The following is a 19,412-nucleotide window of genomic DNA, read 5'->3' as shown; positions in this document are numbered from 1 at the left end:
CTACTGCGGGCAAGAATTCCATAGAAGAAACGAAGTAGCCCTCACAGTGAAGAGTCCAAAATCCATGGTTGGGTGCAATCTCAAAAACAACAGAATGATCTCAGTTCCTCTCCAAGTCAACATCACAGTAATCCAAGTCTATGCCCCAACCATTAATGTCAAAGAAAGCTGAAACTGAATGTTTCTGTGATGACCTACAAGACCTTCTAAAACTAACACCAAAAAAAAGATGTCCTATTCATCATAGGTGACTGTAATGCAAAAGTACAAGTCGAGACATACCTGGAATAACAGGCAAGTCTGTCCTTGGAGTACAAAATGAATGGCAAATATCCCTCCTGGAACAACACAAGACACAACTCTACACATGGACATCCCACTGACACAGATGGTCAATACCGAAATCAGACTGATTCCATTTTCTGCAGCCGAAGATGAAGAAGCTTTATACGGTCAGTAAAAACAAGACCTAGAGCTGTGGTTCATATCATGAGCTCTTTATTGCAAAATTCAGGCTTAAACTGAAGAAAGTTGGGAAAACCACTAGGCCATTCAGGTATGACCTAAACCAAATCCCTTATGATTATACAGTAGAGGTGATGAATAGATTCTAGGAATTAGATCTGGTAGACAGAGCGCCTGAAGAACTATGGATGGAGGATGGTAGCTGTACAGGAGATGGTGATCAAAACTATCCCAAATAAAAAGAAATGAAAGAAAGCAAAATGATCTTCTGAGGTGGCCTCACAAGTAGTTAAGAAAAGAAGTGAAACGCAAAGGAGAAAGGGAAAGATATACTCAATTGAATACAGAATTCCAGAGAATAGCAAGAAGAAAGCCTTCCTCAGTGATCAATGCAAAGAAATAGAGGAAAATAATAGAATGGGAAAGACTAGAAATCTCAAGAAAATTGGGGATATGAAGGGGAAATTTCACACAAGGATGGGCACAATAAAGGACAGAAACGGCAAGGACCTAAAAGAAGAGATTAAAAAGAGGTGGCAAGAATACACAGAAGAATTGTACAAGAAGGGTCTTAATGATCTGTATAACCACGATGGTGTGGTCACTCACCTAGAGTCAGACATCCTGGAGTGTCAAGTGCCTTAGGAAGCATCACTACAAACAAAGCTGGTGCAGGTGATGGGATTCCAGCTGAGCTATTTCAAATCTTAAAAGATGATGCTGTGAAAGTGCTGCACTCAATATGCCAGCAAATTTGGAAAACTCAGTAGCAGCCACAGGACCGGAAAAGGTCAGTTTTCATTCCAATTCCAAAGAAGGTCAACATCAAAGAATGTTCAAACTATCATACAATTGCACTCATTTCATATACTAGTAAGGTTATGCTCAAAATCCTTCAAGTTAGGCTTCAGCAGTATGTGAATCGAAACTTCCAGATGTACAAGTGGGTTTAGAAAATGCAGAAGAACCAGAGATCAAATTGAAAACATTCACTGGACCATAGAGAAAGCAAGAGAATTCCAGAAAAACATCTACATCTGCTTCACTGACTATGCCAAAGCCTTTGATGGTGTGGATCACAACAAATTGTGGAAAATTCTTAGAGGAGTACCAGACCACCTTACCTGTCTCCTGAGAAATCTGTATGCAAGCCAAGAAGCAAGTTAGAACCAGACATGGAACAATGGACTGGTTCAAAATTGGCAAAGTAGTACATCAAGGCTGTATACTGACACCCTGCTTATTTAACTTATATGGAGAATACACCATGTGAAAAGTCCAACTGGATGAATCAAAAGCTAGAATCAAGATTGCTGGGGAAAATACCAACAACCTCAGATATGCAGATACCACTCTAAAGGCAGAAAGTAAAGAGGAACGAAAGAGCCTCTTGATGAGGGTTAAAGAGGAGAGTGAAAAAACTGGCTTGAAACTCAACATTCAAAAAACTAAGATCATGGCATCCAGTCCCATCACTTAATGGCAAACAGATGGGGAAAAAGTAGAAACAGTAACAGATTTTATTTTCTTGGGCTCCTAAATCACTGTAGATGGTGACTGCAGCCATGAAATTCAAAGACACTTGATCCTTGGAATAAAAGCTATGACAAACCTAGACAACATATTAGCAAGCAGAAATACCACTTTGCCAAAAAATGTCCAGATAGTCAATCCATGGTTTTCTCAGTAGTCATGTACACATGTGAGACGTGGACCATAAAGAAGGCTGAGCACCCAAAAATCGATGCCTTTGAACTGTGGTGCTGGAGAAGACTCTTGAGAGTTCCGTGGACAGCAAGGAGACCAAACCAGTTAATCCTAAAGGAAATCAACTCTGAGGATTCATTGGACGGACTGATGCCGAAGCATCAATACTTCGGCCACCTGACGTGAAGAGCCGACTCATTAGAAAAGACCCTGATGCTGGGAAAGATGAGAGAGTCAGAGAAGGGGGCAGGAGAGGACAAAATGGTTGGATGGCATCACCAACTCAATGGACATGAGTTTGAGCAAACTCTGGGAGATGGTAAAGGACAGGGAAGTCTGGTGTGCTGCCGTTCATGGGGTCACAAAGAGTCAGACATGACTGAGCAACTAAACAACAAAAAATAATTAAATAGGACATAATTCCTGACACAAATACTTAATGGACATGTTCACTCTACCAAAAAAAAAAATAATAACAAAAATTAAAGATAAAGAAACTGCACAAGCAGTGTAGTTATGACAATATTTTTAAATGTACGTAATACTCAGTCTTAAAGGTAAGTCAAAACCTGACAGGACTCAAATCTGAGAAACTGGATTAAGCCTTGGCTTAATTTGGGAGACATTTTCTGACTAGAAAAGATGTTGGAAAGGTAATTTCCAAAAGTAAATTCATACTTTGTCTCTTCTCATTCAGTTTCATATACATAGCAAATGGTGGAGTAAAAATTAGATTTCAAAAACATCATGCACTTCCCAGTGGGCAAGGAATAGAAATAAAGGAATGACTGGGGCTGCAGCTTGGGGCCCAGTGAGTTCTATGTTGCAAGGAAAATGGGTTTGGTTTCTAAGGGGTAAAGAGCACTAAACATATCCCTCATGAGGAGGGGCCCTGAATCAGATTCACATCTGAAAACAAATCAGAATAGAGGTCATTTCTGTTAAAGGGGATCTTTAAAAAAAAGATGATGATTAAATTCCAGAACCCTGGTTTTTAAAAAAAAAAACAAAAACTGTGGTTTCCTTTATTTGGGAAATGTGTTTCATGGTGTCCATACTAAACAAAAATAAAATGCAAACCAATGGTATCAAAGATTTAAGCAGTTCATCTGGCCATACTATGTTCTAACAGTTTTTTTTTTAACTGATTATTCACATAAGAAAACACGTCTTACAAGTTTTCTGTCAATTAAAAAGACAGTATACCAAGGAATAGTTTTATTACTAGATTATCCCCAAATTCCAATTTTTTGGTTTTTATTTTTAAATATGCTACAAGGTACTATGCAGCACTTTCATTATCATTCTCTTTGTTTTCTCATTCCTTTAAAATTGGGAGAAAATTCTAATTTAATGGCCTTCTGGAGTGCTTATTTTACTCTTCCTTGCCCAACATTCAATAAACTAAATCATCATCTTAAAAATTCAATTTTGCATTTAATTCAAACAGTGTTGCTATTCTGATACTATTTTGGAAATAAATTACTGAGCACTTATTGCTTTATATCAATCTAATTTCATGACCAATATAAATTCACAAAATCACAAATAAATTCTCTAGAGATGTTTTTCTAACATGTACAGATCTCCATAATTTTAACTTTGTGGAAGCTTTAAAAACTGGTTTTAAAAACTATGTCTTCAGAAGTCTGTCATTCTACCAGTATTTTCAAACTTTTTGGTCTCAGGACTCCTTCTAAACTCTTAAATATTACTGAGGTCCCTAAAAAGCTTTTATTCATGTATGATACATTTTTTGATATTTACTGTAGTAGAAATTAAAAGAGAAAATTTTAATGTTTCAATTCATTTGAAAACAATAAATCCATTACATATTAACACAAATTACTATTTTGTGAAAAACAACTATTTTCTCAAAATATATATAGAAGTTAATGAAAGGCCATGTTTTATATTTTTGCAAATCTCCTTAATGTCTAGGCTAAAAGAAGACAACTGGAGTTTCATATTTTCTTCTGCAGTCTGCAGCAGTATGTGGTTTGGGCTGAAGCATATGAAGAATATCAAGATACATGGCTGGAAAAGGAAGAAGTAATCTAACAGTCTTTCAGCCAAATGTGCGTATTCTTCTTTGATACTATACCAAATCTGACTAGTGATAGCTCCTTAAACATCAGTTGCAGTGCAGAATTTGAAAACATATTGATAAACTTTCCATATACTTATTTTTAGTCTATCTTTCACCCATGCATGATTTGCAACATAAGTTGGTCATTTGAAAACCACTGGTTCACTGAACTATCACAAAGATCTTGCAAATGCTGGCATATTTCATTACAATACAGTATTCAAAAAAATCCTATTTATTAATATAACACTGTCCATCTCATCAGAAAAGAATGCAATTATTAATACATTATCAAGTTCATAGTAGTAGATTCAAGTTCTCCTAAATTCTTATTTTCACTGGAAAGTCCAAATTTTATCATTGGAAGCAAATAGATTTTTTTTTCCTTTGAAGGACAGGCTCACTTATTTTTTAGAAAATATCTGTCACTTAAATACATGAGTCATTCAATAATCAGTTTGTCAGTCTTTCAAGTATTGTGTTTCCTGAAAACAGCATCTAGTTCAGCTTGCAACTCACATGATTGCTCAAGTAAAAACAATATATATGTTTTTCAAAATATAATCATCTTATTTTGGTATGCACTTTATTAAAGTACAGTTCCCATTTTATCACAAAGAATATTACAAAAACATGCAGCAGGAACTACAAACCAGAAACACAATGAGATACCACTTCACACCCATTGTCTAAAATAAAAGAGGAGGACAATGATATGTTGGTGGGGATGTAGAAAAACTGGAACCTTTTGTTGGTGAGAATGTAAAATGATACAGTCACTTTGGAAAAGCATTTTGGCAGTTCTTCAAAATGTTAAACATACAATCTAGCAATTCCACTCCTAAGTATATGCCCAAAAGAAACAAACATATGTCCACATCAAACAACTGTACACAAATGTTCATAGCAGCATTCTCTTGATAGCTAAAAAATGGAAATGCTGTCAATCAATGGATAAGTGAACAAAATGTGGTATATCCCTACAATGGAATATTATTCAACCACAAAAAGGAACAAAGTATTGGTAAAGACTACAACACAGATGAAGCCTAAAAATATGCAGAAAATCAGAAACAGAAAGCTACGTATTGTATGATTCGACTGGTAAGATATAACAGCCAAATCCAAAGAGACAGAAAGTAGATTAGTGGTTGCTGGGGGATAAGGGAATGGGGGAATGTGGAGGGACTACTAATGGGAATGGGGTTTGGGGGTGGTGGTGAAAATGCTCTAAAATTATATACTGGTGATGGTTGGGCAAGTCTGTCCCTGTATTAGAAACCACTAAATTGCATACTTTAAACAGTGACTTTAATAATATGTGAATTATATTTCAATAAAGCTATTATTTTAAAAAGGACATGCAGCATTCAAGGGTCAAGATTTAGTGAAAATAACTCTTTTGATGTGTTCATCAAGGTTATTGTTCAGTGAAACTAGCATTTTTCGTTAACTCCAAGTGGACGGTCATAAAGAATACTGCTACTATTACAGTTTATCATCACAGCTTTGATTTGTGCTAAGACACAACAGTTTTAGCAACTATCAGTGAAAATGTCAACACAACAAAAAAGGCAAGTAATTTTACTATTATTATGAAAAGCAGTTTGACATCAAGGACGTCTGAGAGGGTCTCAGGAATCCTCAGTGGTCCACAGACCACACTTTGAGAATGCAGCTTTAAACCACAGCTTCAGAAGGCTCAAATGCAATTAAAAACTTCCTAAGAACACATCAAGACTTCAGGACAATGCCAGTTTTTTGTGTGCATGTGTGTGCTCAGTTGCTCAGTTGTGTCCAACTCTTTGTGACCCTATGCCTGTCAGGATCCTCTGTCCGTGGGATTCTCCAGGCAAGAATACTGGAGTGGGGTGCCATTTCCTCCTCCAGGGGATCTTCCCAACCCAGGTTCAAACCCAGGTCTCCTGCATTGGCAGGTGGATTCTTTACCACTGAGTCACCTGGGAAACCCAATTTTCTGTGTACATATCACAAATTTCTCTAAAGAAAGAGGGCAATACCATTAATTCAGTAAATTAAATCCAAGTTCCCAGCTTGAGTTTGAAAGGCTCCAAACAACAAAATAAGAGTGAAAGTAAGAGTTTAGTGTACAACAAAACATTCAATAAAATACAAAGTAAATAACATTACTAAAGTAATGATTATACTATCTTTTCAAACTGTATTATTTCATTCTTACAAAACAAAGAGGACACTTCTGAAATTTCTACCCCTACTATCAATTATAACATATCTAGCACACCTACGTTTAGGAACTACTTCACACCTGTAAGAATAAATTATCACAGAATCGAAGAATTTTAGGTCTACAAGGTACCCTAGACATAGTTACATGGTCCAACAAGCACATTTTACATGCTGAGAAAACTGAGTTTGTACGAGCAAAAGTAACCTAGCCACAACCACCCAGCTAGCTAGTGAGTGAGACAGCATGAACACTACCTACTCCCAGTACCATAGTTTCACTATGCCAGTCTGATTGCCCAACCAAATAAAATGCATAAAACATATAATTTACATCACACCAAAGACAACCAAGACACCTTACCTGCCAAATAAAAATTCTGTGATGCTTGAGAGTGCCAATCAGATGTTAAGAAAATACATAAAACGGAGTGACAAGAAACACATGTAACTGGCATAACAGAGAAATAAATCCTTGACTTACAGAAACTATCATCGTTCAATGAAGAACAATTCAGAACACATTTTGATGTTGATTTTTTATACAGACACAGGGAAATGTATCATCATCTTTAAAGACAGCCAGATTCTGATAAACACTTAAGAGGAAAAAATTTCCCTACATATTAACACATTGGTGAACTTATCTATGGCATGACATGACTTAGAGGACTCACCTGCAGGACTGTCAGCATTCTCTCCTGGGTGTAGCTGTATACCAGTAGAATCTATAGAGTTTACTGTAACTGTCTGTAGATTTGGCAACTGACCAGTGCTTAGACTAACTGGAGTTGAAGACAAGGCTCCACCTGCTGCAACTTGACCAAGCGTGAGTGTCTGAACAGGCGTCAAAGTTATCTGTTGGGCAGCAGTATTCTGTATTTGCAAATTCTGCAAGTTCTGAACCCCTTGTACTTGAAATGTTTGCCAAGTTATCTGTCCAGAAGGGGTCACTGTCTGTGCCTGAATTAAAAAGGTTCCAGGATTCAGCTGCAACTGAAGATTTTGCAAAGCCTGTTGTGTTATATTCTGACCACTGGCTTGCACACCATGGATTGTCTGTGGTGTAATACCTTGCACAATTTGGGCTTGACTGGTTGGCTGCTGAGACTCTTGAAGTTGTAGATGTTGTACAACAGGCTGTGCTGTAGAAACCTGAATATTCTGAGCCTGTGTCTCTTCAGAAACAGGCGACTGGATATAATTTCCCTGAAGATCTGAAGAATGGACTTGCCCACTAGTAGTAGTCAAGCTATTGGTATTTTGTTGTAATATACCTGTACTATCTATAGTAACAGGCAACTGTGATGAAGAGGATGTTGGCACAAATAAATCTGTATCAGTATTAGTCTCATTAATATCAGGAGAAACCCGCTCACCAGTCCTTTCTGAATTGTCTGAACTATCCATAGCTTGTCCTGTGTTTATCAAATGTCCATCAGCATTAATGCCTGCAGTCATTGTCTGAGAACTGCCCGAGAGTCCCAAAGAATCTAGATCGACACTATTGATTGGTACAAAGGTAATATTTCCTGGAAGACCAAGAGGCACATTAGCAACTACTTGGGTTTGGCCAGGAAAAGATGAACCACCAATTGCAACTCCCTGAACCTGGACTTGACCAGTCTGTGGTATGAGATTCTGGATATTAGCAGGAGGTGTTCCAGAGGCAAGCAAGGTTTGATTAGAGCCAGGAATGATCTGAATTTGACCACTTTCTTGATTTATACCCCCATTATCTGAAGAGCCTGTGAAACCAATCTGAACCTGCTGACCATCTGATGACTGAATCTGTGGTATTACTTGATATTGAACATTGGACACTGTACCATTTGATGAATCTGATCCTGGTGCAACTGAAAATATTTGCTGATTCTGCAAATTCTGAAGGGGAAGGACATACTGCCCACTGGAAGTAGCAGCACTTGGAATCTGTACTAGATTGCCAGCTTCATCTTTTATAGTTGTAGGTGTGGCTGACAAAACCTCCCATCGGTTTGGTGCTCCTCCTAACTGTGCAGAAGCCAAATCACCTGTCTGGATGAAGAAAACAGAAAATGTTATGTGATATGTATTTGTGGTATATTTAATCCAATTCTCAAAAAACTTTAAAAACTGATAAAAAACACTTATCACCTGAAAAGTTCTCTTAGTAACACAACAGAGCTCAAATACAGAAGTACTATATAAACTACGATAATTATCATTTTCAATTTTGCTAGTTATTGCTAAGATAACCCAGGCTATTTGAGCAGGAAAAAAATTCAATTAGAATATTTTTTATTTTATGACTACAAACTGATTTTCCAATCCCTCATCTATGATCTCTCTGATGCTACACAGTTAAAAATAAAAGTAGAAATAGGTAGAAAAGATTATGAACGGCTCAAACCAAATATACCTCAAACACGGAAGAGAGTTCAAAAAGTATAAAACCCACTAAAAACGTATCACTAAACCAGGTGCATCATATTTGTGTACAAAAAAGAAACATTATTAGAGCCGTGTCATCAGTTTCTAGAATCAGAAATAAGATTTGTATATTACTGCTATCAACTTTAAATCAAACAATTAAAGCTACTCTTTCATGGCATGTAGTAAGGTACTCCAGAGTAAACACAGGATGTGGGTGATTCCTTCAGTGAGCCATCAAATTCTTTACTTTTGCATGAACTACTAAAAAAAATATATGAGACCTTAAAAATTTTTAATGAGGAAAGGTCATTGCCTTGTGACCACATTGGAAAGTCAGTCCATCTAAAAGGTTTTTTTAGAATCTAAAAGCTGGAGGATTGATACTTTGCCTACTATTTCTCTTTAAGTTTGCCGTAGAATACTAGCCATTATATTCTGCAATTCTGTTATCTGCTAGAATTTGAAGTATCATTTCTATTGTGGATTAGACAAGACTAGAAAAATATCAATGTAGGAAAGTACAAAGCAATAAAACCCAACATATCAACGTCAAAGGATAAATTTTTTAAGGGAATAGTAACAGTAGCATCTAACATTTGAGCTGTTCTTTTATACGCCAAGTACCATGATAGGGATTTGTAAGATTATATAATCTATTGCTTACAACTATCCTATGAGGTAGTATGATTATCCCCATATCACAGATGACAAAATTGAGACAAAATCAGACAGCTATCAAATGTCCAAAAGAGGATTTAAAACTAAGTCAGTCTAACTGCAGAATCCATGCCCTTAAATTCTATACCATACTTATCTCTCACTAAGACCCAAGGTAAACACACAGGGAATGAGACCTATATGAATTAATCACCATCAAAATAATGCCATCCCTACCCCATTTCCTTCTAGATCTGTAAGTGATTTCCTGTAACTCCACACATCACTAGACAATGAGAACATGAACATACCTAAACCAGAATTCTCAATGTACAATCCATGCCTGGGGTTCAAAGGATCTCTGAATCCTCTAAAACAGCATATCAACTTTTTGAGAAAGTTCAATTGGAAGGACGGGGCTGGGAGTGGAGAGAGAGTATCTAGAGTTTCTTCATATTCTCAAAGGGGCTGGCGGGGGGGAGGGGGTCTGTGACCATTAAAAACAGGTGAAGACAAATAGTATTCTCTCAAAATAAACCATTCCACAAAATTTAATACAAATATTATAGAACCAGAAGAACTTTCCATTTTTTATAGAGACTCACTACCTAATTTTCATGTGTACACACAGCTGAAATGTGTATTTCAATGGAGGAACCACAGTTTAATGACTCAATTCAAAATATTTGAGCATATCTGCCAAGATGAAATAACCATGAGTAAGCCCATGAGATACAATCTTTATCTTCAAGTGATTCACTATCTGTCCAACCAGACATACACATACATGATACTACTATGTGAACAGTGGTGTACACTATGCATAGGATCAAAACACTTTGGGGAAACAGAAAAATGAAAAAAGACAAGACTTCACAGAAGAGATTTTTTAGGTTATCGTGAATAAAATTTAAGATTTCACTGTAGGCAGTTAGGAAGCAGAGATATAGGCATTAAGGTATAGAAATAATTAACTCACAGACAAAAAGAAACTTCAAAAAAAAAAATGTATAGTATGGAGTTGAAGAGAGAATTCAGAAAAGACTCATATTCATAGAACAAAATAATGGGGAACAGGACTAGACATTTTTATCAGGTCCTGTAGTAAATGGCTCCATAGATCCATACTTAGGAGTTTGGACTTTATCCTACAGATAGTGAATGAAAGCTATAAAAGGTTTTAAGGAGAGTGAGTGGTGCAATCAGATCTGTGTTTTATAAACGTAAACTAAGACCTAGTGAAGGCGACTGAAAGGCTGAAGACAAAAAAGTCACAGAAACTGTGGGACCAAGTACAAATGTCCAGGCTTGAACTAAAATAATTATCTATCTTTTAAACACAAACATTTAAACTTCTCAAACTTAAATTGTTGAAATGAAACAGTGGACATTAAAGTCACATAGTTAAAAAGAAGCAGTGGACATTAAAGTCATGTATGATTCTTCAAATTTTACCTGGTATAGAAATTAAAAGCTTTGAGTCATCTTTCCCAGGATTAGAGTAACAATTTACATTTCATTTCAGTCTCTTGGCATTTTAAACTAAAGACATTCATACCAAAATCTAAAGTATGGTGTTTCAAATCCAACTGTTATTTTCTTAAGGTTATTCTTTGGGGAATCGAACTTGAATTTTTTCTGACCCGCATTATATATACCATTTTTCAACTTACATCAAAGAAGATACCTCACATACAAGTTAATTTTACAATACTGCTAACCCTAGATATTCACAGGGGATTGGTTCCAGGACCCTGTGGATACCAAACTCCCCCATGCTCAATTCCCTTACATACAGTGAGATACAACAGGCAGACCTCCAAGGATTCAAAACCCACAAATAAGAGGGACAACTGTGCTGACATGTTGTCCCTTTTCATCTTTAAAATTTATGGCATCCCAGTATTTCTTTTAACAAAATCTTTACAAGAACAGGTATTAAACCATCAGTGAACAGCTTTCTAGTTCAAGTAATTCCTTGAAAATAAATACAACTATTCAGATAACATACTACGAAATCACCCCCTTCTCCAGAAGCTAAGTAAACTACAGTACTTTTCCCAACAATGCAGGCCATTAATTAAAGGTAAGTCCCCAAACCTAGGCTAAAATGATGTATTTCAACTTTTGAGTAAATCTAACGTGAGTCTGAGTGAACTCCAGGAGTTGGTGATGGACAGGGAGGCCTGGCACGCTGCGATTCATGGGGTGGCAAAGAGTCGGACATGACTGAGAGACTGAACTGAACTGAAGGTTAAAACATATGTAAAAAATATTTATGAACACAGAAACAGAAAAATACTAGACTTTCATGATTTAAGCTAAGACATCAAATACTTAGAGGAAAGGAGTATATTGCACTAGGAAAGAAAAAATTCAAAACTGGGTTCTAGCCCTAGCTATTCTATAATCACTCAGAATTATAGGTGATTTAGATCAGGACTCAATTTCCTTATGGGAAAAATACTACCTTGCAGGGTCATAAGAGCCTAAAGACAGTGTTAAGCTTTAAACTGTAAAGCACTATATAATCCTAAAGTATCCTTACGATGACTACGATTACGGGACAGATTTGAAAAACATCCAACTGTGCCTAGCAGAAAGATCAATAAGTAAATTTTTTAAGTAAATAAAAATATTTTACTTAAAAATAATTGCAAAGAAAATGATAGGAAAAAATGGATCAATAAAACTCATCTTGAGATATTAGTGCCTTCAATGAAAAACTATACCAGTTTTAAATCAACTCCACAAAGAATATGCCCCAAATGTTTCAAAACCACAAAGCCTACAAAGATGATTCATCTTTAACAGAAATTTCATCAGTAGTATACCAGCAAAATAAACAAACTAGAACATCTGAGACCAAAAAAAAAAAAGTTGTAAGAATGTTTGATGTTAGACTACTAGAAACAGTATAGACAGAGAGACATAAAATACACATAACCCAGGCAAGAATTTTGGGGTCAAGATAACCCTCCACATTAAGCTTACATACTAAGAGAAAACTCGTGTTTCTCTCAGTAATTCTAATACTCTTACTGACAAAACACCAATTAACATGGACACTGGCATTATTTAAAACGTTGTAATTGAAGGTAGTCCAAGTTTCCCTCTGTATACAAACACATAATCACATGGTTAAAAAAAAAAAAGACCAAAACCAAGAGCAGCCCTGGGACATTACTACAGCAAATTCATTACAAGGGCATTCTCCACTGCAACCAGGCATAAAATGGGGGGACGGTGGAGAAGGGGGAAATCCAAGAATTTATCTTTTCAGGTAATAACTGTGTAAAGGAAAATGAAAAAAATTCATACTAACTTCTTACATCTCATTTGGAAAGGATTAATAACCCCTCAGTTCCCACAAATGGCTTTACAGAAGCCAGAAATAGGCAAGAAAAGAGTAACTGGAAACAAGTGTGAAGCTGAGGTGGAAATAAACAAGAACCATTCCAGGGCAAGTACTGAAGTTTCTTAAAATCTTCAAAGGGAACAGTGAAGAACATAGACTACAAATATAAAATCGATTACCCAATGAATTCCTTACAATGATAGTGTTAAGTCTTATCTGAAGTAACAGTCAAAATAACCTTTTTTATATAATAAGTTATTATTCACTTTGTAATTCACGAACATTTATGTAATAAATGAAACATTACAAGTTAAACTAAAATTTAGGCAATGTCTTTCATAACACTTACTTATACAGCTTATTAATACTAAAGTACAAATGAGTAATTCACAGGTTCACACAAATGTAAACTGGATGAGTTAATACCTCATAAAGTTCATCCTTTTCTATTTCTTGATTAACTACTAAAACTCACTACACAACTTTAAATAATAAAACATAAAAATCTTGCCATGAAATCAATTTTGAGAGTCTGTGCTGTGGGACATTACAGGTGAGACTGCTTTGTGATTAGACCTATTCAGCACTATACTGAGGGTGCCAAAAATTCTTGGCCAGGATCCAGGATGAACACAAATCATAACAAATTCTAAACTGAAAATATGTAAAGCAAGTCTGTAGTTCATTTATTGGCTTTTCAATGCCCCTTTAATCCTAAAATATCAAACTAGTATAAAGTTGCATTTAAAAAAGTTTTAAGTAGAAAGTTGTGTATTTCAACTTGACCTTAAACACAATAATACTATATGCAATGTGGTATCCTGAATTGGATCCTAGAACAGAAAATGGAGTGGTATCAGAAAAAAGTCTATAATTAATAACACTACCAATGTTAATTTTCTAGTTTTGACAAATGAACCATGGTTGTTGCTAAGTCGCTTCAGTCGTGTCCGACTCTGTGTGACCCCATAGATGGCAGCCCACCAGGCTCCCCCATCCCTGGGATTCTCCAGGCAAGAACACTGGAGTGGGTTGCCATTTCCTTCTCCATGATTGGTTACATCAGTTATTAGAGGAAACTGGGTGAAGGATAAAAGGTAACTTCCAGTTCTCTTTGCAACTTTTCTATAAATACAAAATAAACCCAAAATAAAATTTTTAGAGAGCACACCTACAAAAGCTCTCTGTAAACCTCTCATAATTCCTAGTAATTTGAGGGAAGTCACAATATCCAAGCACATTTTTAAAGTGCAGAAAACTTCTATGAAACCACTTAAAATTTCTCTTATCTACTGAGATGTCCATATCTAAAACTCATTTTTGAACTGGAAAAATAATTTTCCAGTTTGTTAAGGCAAACACACTCAAGACAGTCATACTAATTTTTACTCAGTGAAAAATTTTATGCACAGATACCAAACATACAAAGAAAAAGTGCTTAGAGTGACTGTGGTTCATGTTCATCTGGCGGGAAATGTGATGTCAGTAGAGATTTGGTAGTTCAGAGGAGGAGCTGAAGAGGCAGGGAAACAACTTCCCTACAACTCTATGGCCACAGTAGGCTAAGGCTGGAGACAGTATCCTATTCCTCCGGTTAGACTTACATATACATATATTCTACTCCTAACTTCCTCCTTCACTTCTCTCCTCCCCCAATCACTGAGCTGATGCCTAAACTTGGTTAAGGTGCAGTTACAAAAAGTTTTTTGTTCTATTTGAAATACTTAAAAAGATAAGTAGAAGCAACCTGCCTTGCAATTTTACTCATGTAGTGTTTTTTAACTTTTTTTTTTGGCACTGTGGGCCTAAAGGGACATAGTTCATAAAAGAGGTTTACCACTTCATAAATTTGTTTAAAAGTAACAATGCATCTCATTTACACAATTTTATGCCTTTACATTTCAACCTGATTACAAAAGAACAAAACCTAAAATCATACTTTTAAGTCAGTAAATCTATTCACATCCCTCTACAGTATAATTTCAAGCATTAAAATTACAAATACAATATTTAACAATAATTATTCAGCTTAACAACAGCTTCACGTTTAATGTCTTGGAATACTAAGAATTTCCTGCAGACTAAAACTTTTTCGTCTACAGTGACAATTCAAAATATTACAGCACAAACCAATTCCTATAATTCACATTAAAAAAAAACCACACAAACAATAATGTAAACAGTTTCAATTATTTTAATAAGTGAACACATCTACATGTTAAACTAATGCAACAACAAAAATTCAAACGAATGTAAACTTCACAATAATCTTAAAAAACTGTTTCTAGCTAATTTGTATTAAGCCCTCCTCCAACTCTGACCAGCTCCTCCCCCTGCCCCAGACGAACTAAAAACCCAAAAAGAACCCCACCACATTCCATCAGACTAGCAACCACAATAAATGAAAATATAGCTTTGCCAACCAAATTCAACTGCAAGTGTGGTTGCATTAGCATTCATGTAAATATAATTCCTTACACGTACTTGTTTCTTCTTATTCAACTTAAAAAGCCAAAATATTATCTAAATAACTTCACCGATTCCAACGATCACTTAAACTCCATTTAAGAACAATTACTGCAAATTTAAGTAGCCTGCAAAAACTAAAATTCGATCATTTGGAATGGCCATTTAAAAAGGACTCAAAAGGTGTTCATTCCTGTATACAAAAGAGTACACTTTCATTCCTTAAAAAAAAAAAAAAAATTAACATTTAAGTCAGTAAGATCTAGTAACTCCCAGCAGAAAAAGCTCCGAGTCCAAAAAACACTAAAAGCTAAAGACACTGGCTCTGCAGTTGATACTATCTATGGCCGATAGGCTGTGCTTGAAATTTTTGTAGCGTTCGGCGAAGGAGTTTTCAGCACTGATATGAATTGCTCAAACATCCATTTTGGAGGCCTCTACCCCCACCCTCTCAAGACTTCATTTTGTAGTGAATGTGGATGGAGGTGCTGCAGTGACAATTTAGAGAAAGCCTGGGCTGGCTTCTGATCCAAACCAAGCACGCCAAAGAGCAGGAAAGGTGCCCGGCCGCGCGGCCGCCCGTCTCGCGGCAGGCGCGGGCGCCGGGGAGGCCTGGAGGGCGGGCGGGCCGCCGCGGGCCCGGATGGCGGGCGCTGGGCCTCGGCGGGGGCGGGCCGCGCGCGCGAGACTTACCGCTCCGGCGGCGGCGGCGGCGGCGGGGGCCCCGGCTGCGGCGGCCGCCTCCTCCTCGTCGTCGCCCGGCGATGGCGGCCCTATCTTGCTGCAGGTAGCGGCCAGCAGAGCGAGCGGTGACGGCTGAGTGTCCTACCCCCGATGGGCGGGTTCAGAGAGGGAGACAGGGGGAGGGGGTGGCGGTTAGGGCCGGGCCGCCGCTCGCACAGGAAGTGCGACTCTGGCCTCGCAGGCAGCGCCCGGGCGAGCGCCAGCCCGCGCTCTCCTCCTCCTCCTCCTCCTCGACTCCGGCTCGCGCCCGCCCGCTCGCACGCACACCGGCCCCACCGTCCGCGGGAAGGCGGGCGGCGGACTGCGCGCCGGCCCTCCACCTTCCGCCCGGAACCCACCCCCGGGAGGGCGCACACTCTCTCACAAGCGCGCACACACACACACACACACACACACACACACTCACTCTCTCACACAAAAAGGCGGCGGGCGGGGGAGCGCGGGCGGGGTCGGAGCGTTGGCGCCTCGGGCGGGCAGCTCCCGGGGCGGGGGGAGGGGAGGAGAGAGGCGCGGAGGGAGGGGAGAGGAGAGGGGAGGAGAAAGCGGCGCGAGGGGGGAGCCGGGCCGGGGCTAAGCCGCTCCTCACCTGGGCCGCCGCCGCCGCCGCCACCGCGCCGTTTCCGTGCTGCTGCTGCTGCTGCAGATACTCGCCGTGGCCGCCGCCGCCGCCGCCGCTGTCCACGTCCAAGGCAGCCATTTCCTCTTGTTTCACGGGCTTTTCGGGAGCTGCAGGCACAGCGCGGGGGGGTGGGGGTGGGGAGGAAGGCGGGTGGAGGAGAGGGAGGGGGCCCGCGGGCCGAGGCGAAATTACTCCGAAAGCCCGGACCGAGTCCCCTTCCCCTCCCCCACCCGCCCCCCGGCGGCGGCGGCGGCGGCGGCGGCTCCCTCCTCCCCTCCTGCTGCTGCCCCCGCCCGCCGCTGCCTGTAACCCTCCTCCTCCTCCTCTTTCCCTCCTCCTCCTCCTCCCCGCGCTGCCCCTGCCCCCTCTCCTCTCCTCTCCTCCCCTTTCCCTTCGCGCCGCTCGCTCTCACTCGCGCTCGCTCCTCTCGCACCGTCAGTCACTCACACGCCCGCCCGACCGCCGCCCGCGCCCGGACACAGGGGGATGCGCTCCCGGCGGACCGGGCCGCCCGCCCCGGGCCCGGCGGGGACACTGCGCTGCTGGGGCTTGAAGGGTGGACGGTAGCTGGCGGGGAGGGGAGGGAGGCGGAGGGGATTGCGGCTTTCTGCCTCTCACAGACACTCGGTCGCACACAGGGAGCCGGGAGCCGGCGGCGGCAGCCCCCGGCTGGCTGTTGTCGGCGGCAGCGGCGGCGACGGCAGCAGCAAGGGTTGCTCTCTCTCGGTTTTACGTACCGGTCATAGTGTGTTATAGGGCACCTCAGGCGGGGCTCCCCGCCGCCTTACACATGGTGAGGAGCGAAGGCGGCGGCGGCGGGAGAGGATGCGGGAAGCGGCGGCGGACACGGCCGGAGCGGTCCGGGGATTTTTTTTTCCTATTTTGATTGACTGTGCGGGAAACACAAAAGGTGGAGCCTCCAGCCCAAAAGGGGGGAAGAGGGTGACAGCCCGCCCGGAAGTTCCGCCCCTCTTCTCCGCGCTCATTTGCCATCACGCTCTTCGTCGCCAGCTCTCATTGGCCCAGACGCCCGTCCGTCACTCTGCCTGGCGGCACGCTTCCTGTTTGCCCCTCGGGTGGAAGGGGAGAGACAATGAGCGGCCGTGGCAGCGTAGGTTCCCGAGAGCGGCCAAAGCTAGCTTGTTACCCCGCTGTGCCCGCCTCGTTCGTCGGCTGCCGCTGCCAGGGCAAAACGCAGGCCTCTTCCACCTTGTAGGCGCTCGGAGCACGCCCCGGCAAGCCGTGGGGGAGCTGAGCTGGGGAGGAGATCCCGTCCCCGAAGGCTCGGGCTCCACTCGCTGCTTCCTCCATCCTGGCAGTAGCCGGATCTCCCCAGGGCCTCAGGCTCTCCGAGCCGCCGCTTCCCTTCGCTGCCTGGAGGCCGCTGTCGCTCAGCCCCCGGGCTGCTGCTGCGGCCGCTGCTGCTACTGAGCAAACCAGGCCCGCCCCGCGAGCCCGGGGGGAGGGAGCTGGTATTGGGGGAGACACCCCCTCCGAGGCTGGAGGAGGATTTTCTCTCACACACATTCAGCTCTTAGATTCAGTCTGAGCCACCTCGTTCTCATCGCCCTTTGCCCCTGGTTTCCAAACTGCCTTCCACTTTCACGTACCCTGGAAGCAGGCATTTTAAACAGGAATCTTGGAAATTCACCTCACAGATAGAACTTTCATTCTGGCCAGTGGCACTGAAACAGACAAGTAAATTTCATTTAACATATAGTGTATATATTCAAAAGGACAGAATCCTTAAAAAAAAAATTCAGTCACATAATCATTTTGTTGCACAAACATTATTTAATCGTCTTGGTAGCAAGTGAAATATCTGAAAAAGCCCAGCAATAATTGCCAACATTTTAAAAATAGTGAATCTCAATGAAGTATCTTTTTTTTCTTGGACCATTCATTTGAAATCGCGTTTCACTTACTGGCTAGGTTAACACACCTTTGCTCTTTGGCATCCATGATACCTTGATGTCATCCTGGGTAGGAGAAATCCTGAATTTTATCTGTGTATGTTTTGCCAAGAGACATCTCTGCCTATTACACACTGGATCTAATTGCCAAGAAAGAGGTTAAACTCAAAGAGGTGGATATGCTGCCCACAATACACTTTATTAGAACTCTGGCTCCAAAAATTAGTGTTCCAATTGTGATTGTTTAGTAAATAAAGTTGTACTGGGGGCTGGAGTTGTAAAGTCCAAAGACTTCAATAAGGTTTTGTGTGCACTGAGAAGAATTTAAGAATCCTTATATGAAAGACGGAGTTTGCATCTCATTTCTTCTATTTCCGTCTTCAGCTCACTGAATCAGAAACATTGTATGATTAATGGGCACTTAATTGTGCAAAAGATAGCATTCCCAAGGAAATGACTTAAAAACCACAAACAGGCAAAAACAAAAAAAGTTCTGAATCCACGAATGAAGTTGATCTAACACAATTTTGGGTCTCATATATAAGTAGAAGAATGACTTTTTAAAAGCAAATTGTATAAACCCTGTACCATTTTACACTTAAATTCTGAAGGAAAAGTGTTATAGAATAAGCTGATAATTGAAAAAGAAAAAGGGATGGAAAGCTTGAGGGAGGACAAATGAAAACCACTGGAGTGGGAGAGGGAGGGAAGTCAACATTGTCACTTTTTCTATTTCCATGGATGTATTGGATAGAGAATAGTTCTTTGCCTAGT

General features: G+C 40.4%; 1 protein-coding gene across 3 annotated transcripts in view; it reads right to left on the bottom strand.

Annotated features, from left to right (window-relative positions):
- The window catches only part of SP3 (Sp3 transcription factor), a 58,201-nt gene extending 40,068 nt beyond the window's left edge, over positions 1-18,133 (bottom strand). The window contains exons 1-4 of one of the 3 annotated variants that reach the window (XM_055572195.1): positions 17,463-18,133; positions 16,693-16,832; positions 16,056-16,178; positions 7,144-8,503 (exon numbers count right to left, since the gene is read on the bottom strand). In XM_055572195.1, coding sequence (XP_055428170.1) covers positions 7,144-8,503; positions 16,056-16,178; positions 16,693-16,832; positions 17,463-17,469 — 1,630 coding nt within the window. In that variant the 5' untranslated portion in view covers positions 17,470-18,133. Of the gene's footprint in view, positions 1-7,143; positions 8,504-16,055; positions 16,188-16,692; positions 16,833-17,462 lie in introns of all 3 variants that reach the window. The other 2 variants (XM_055572194.1, XM_055572196.1) reach the window with 2 other exon arrangements.
- Between the last annotated feature and the right edge of the window lie 1,279 nt (positions 18,134-19,412).

Source organism: Bubalus kerabau, chromosome 3, assembly GCF_029407905.1.
Source record: "Bubalus kerabau isolate K-KA32 ecotype Philippines breed swamp buffalo chromosome 3, PCC_UOA_SB_1v2, whole genome shotgun sequence".
Classification (NCBI taxonomy): Eukaryota; Metazoa; Chordata; class Mammalia; order Artiodactyla; family Bovidae; genus Bubalus; species Bubalus kerabau.
This window is presented reverse-complemented; position numbering and strand designations above follow the sequence as displayed.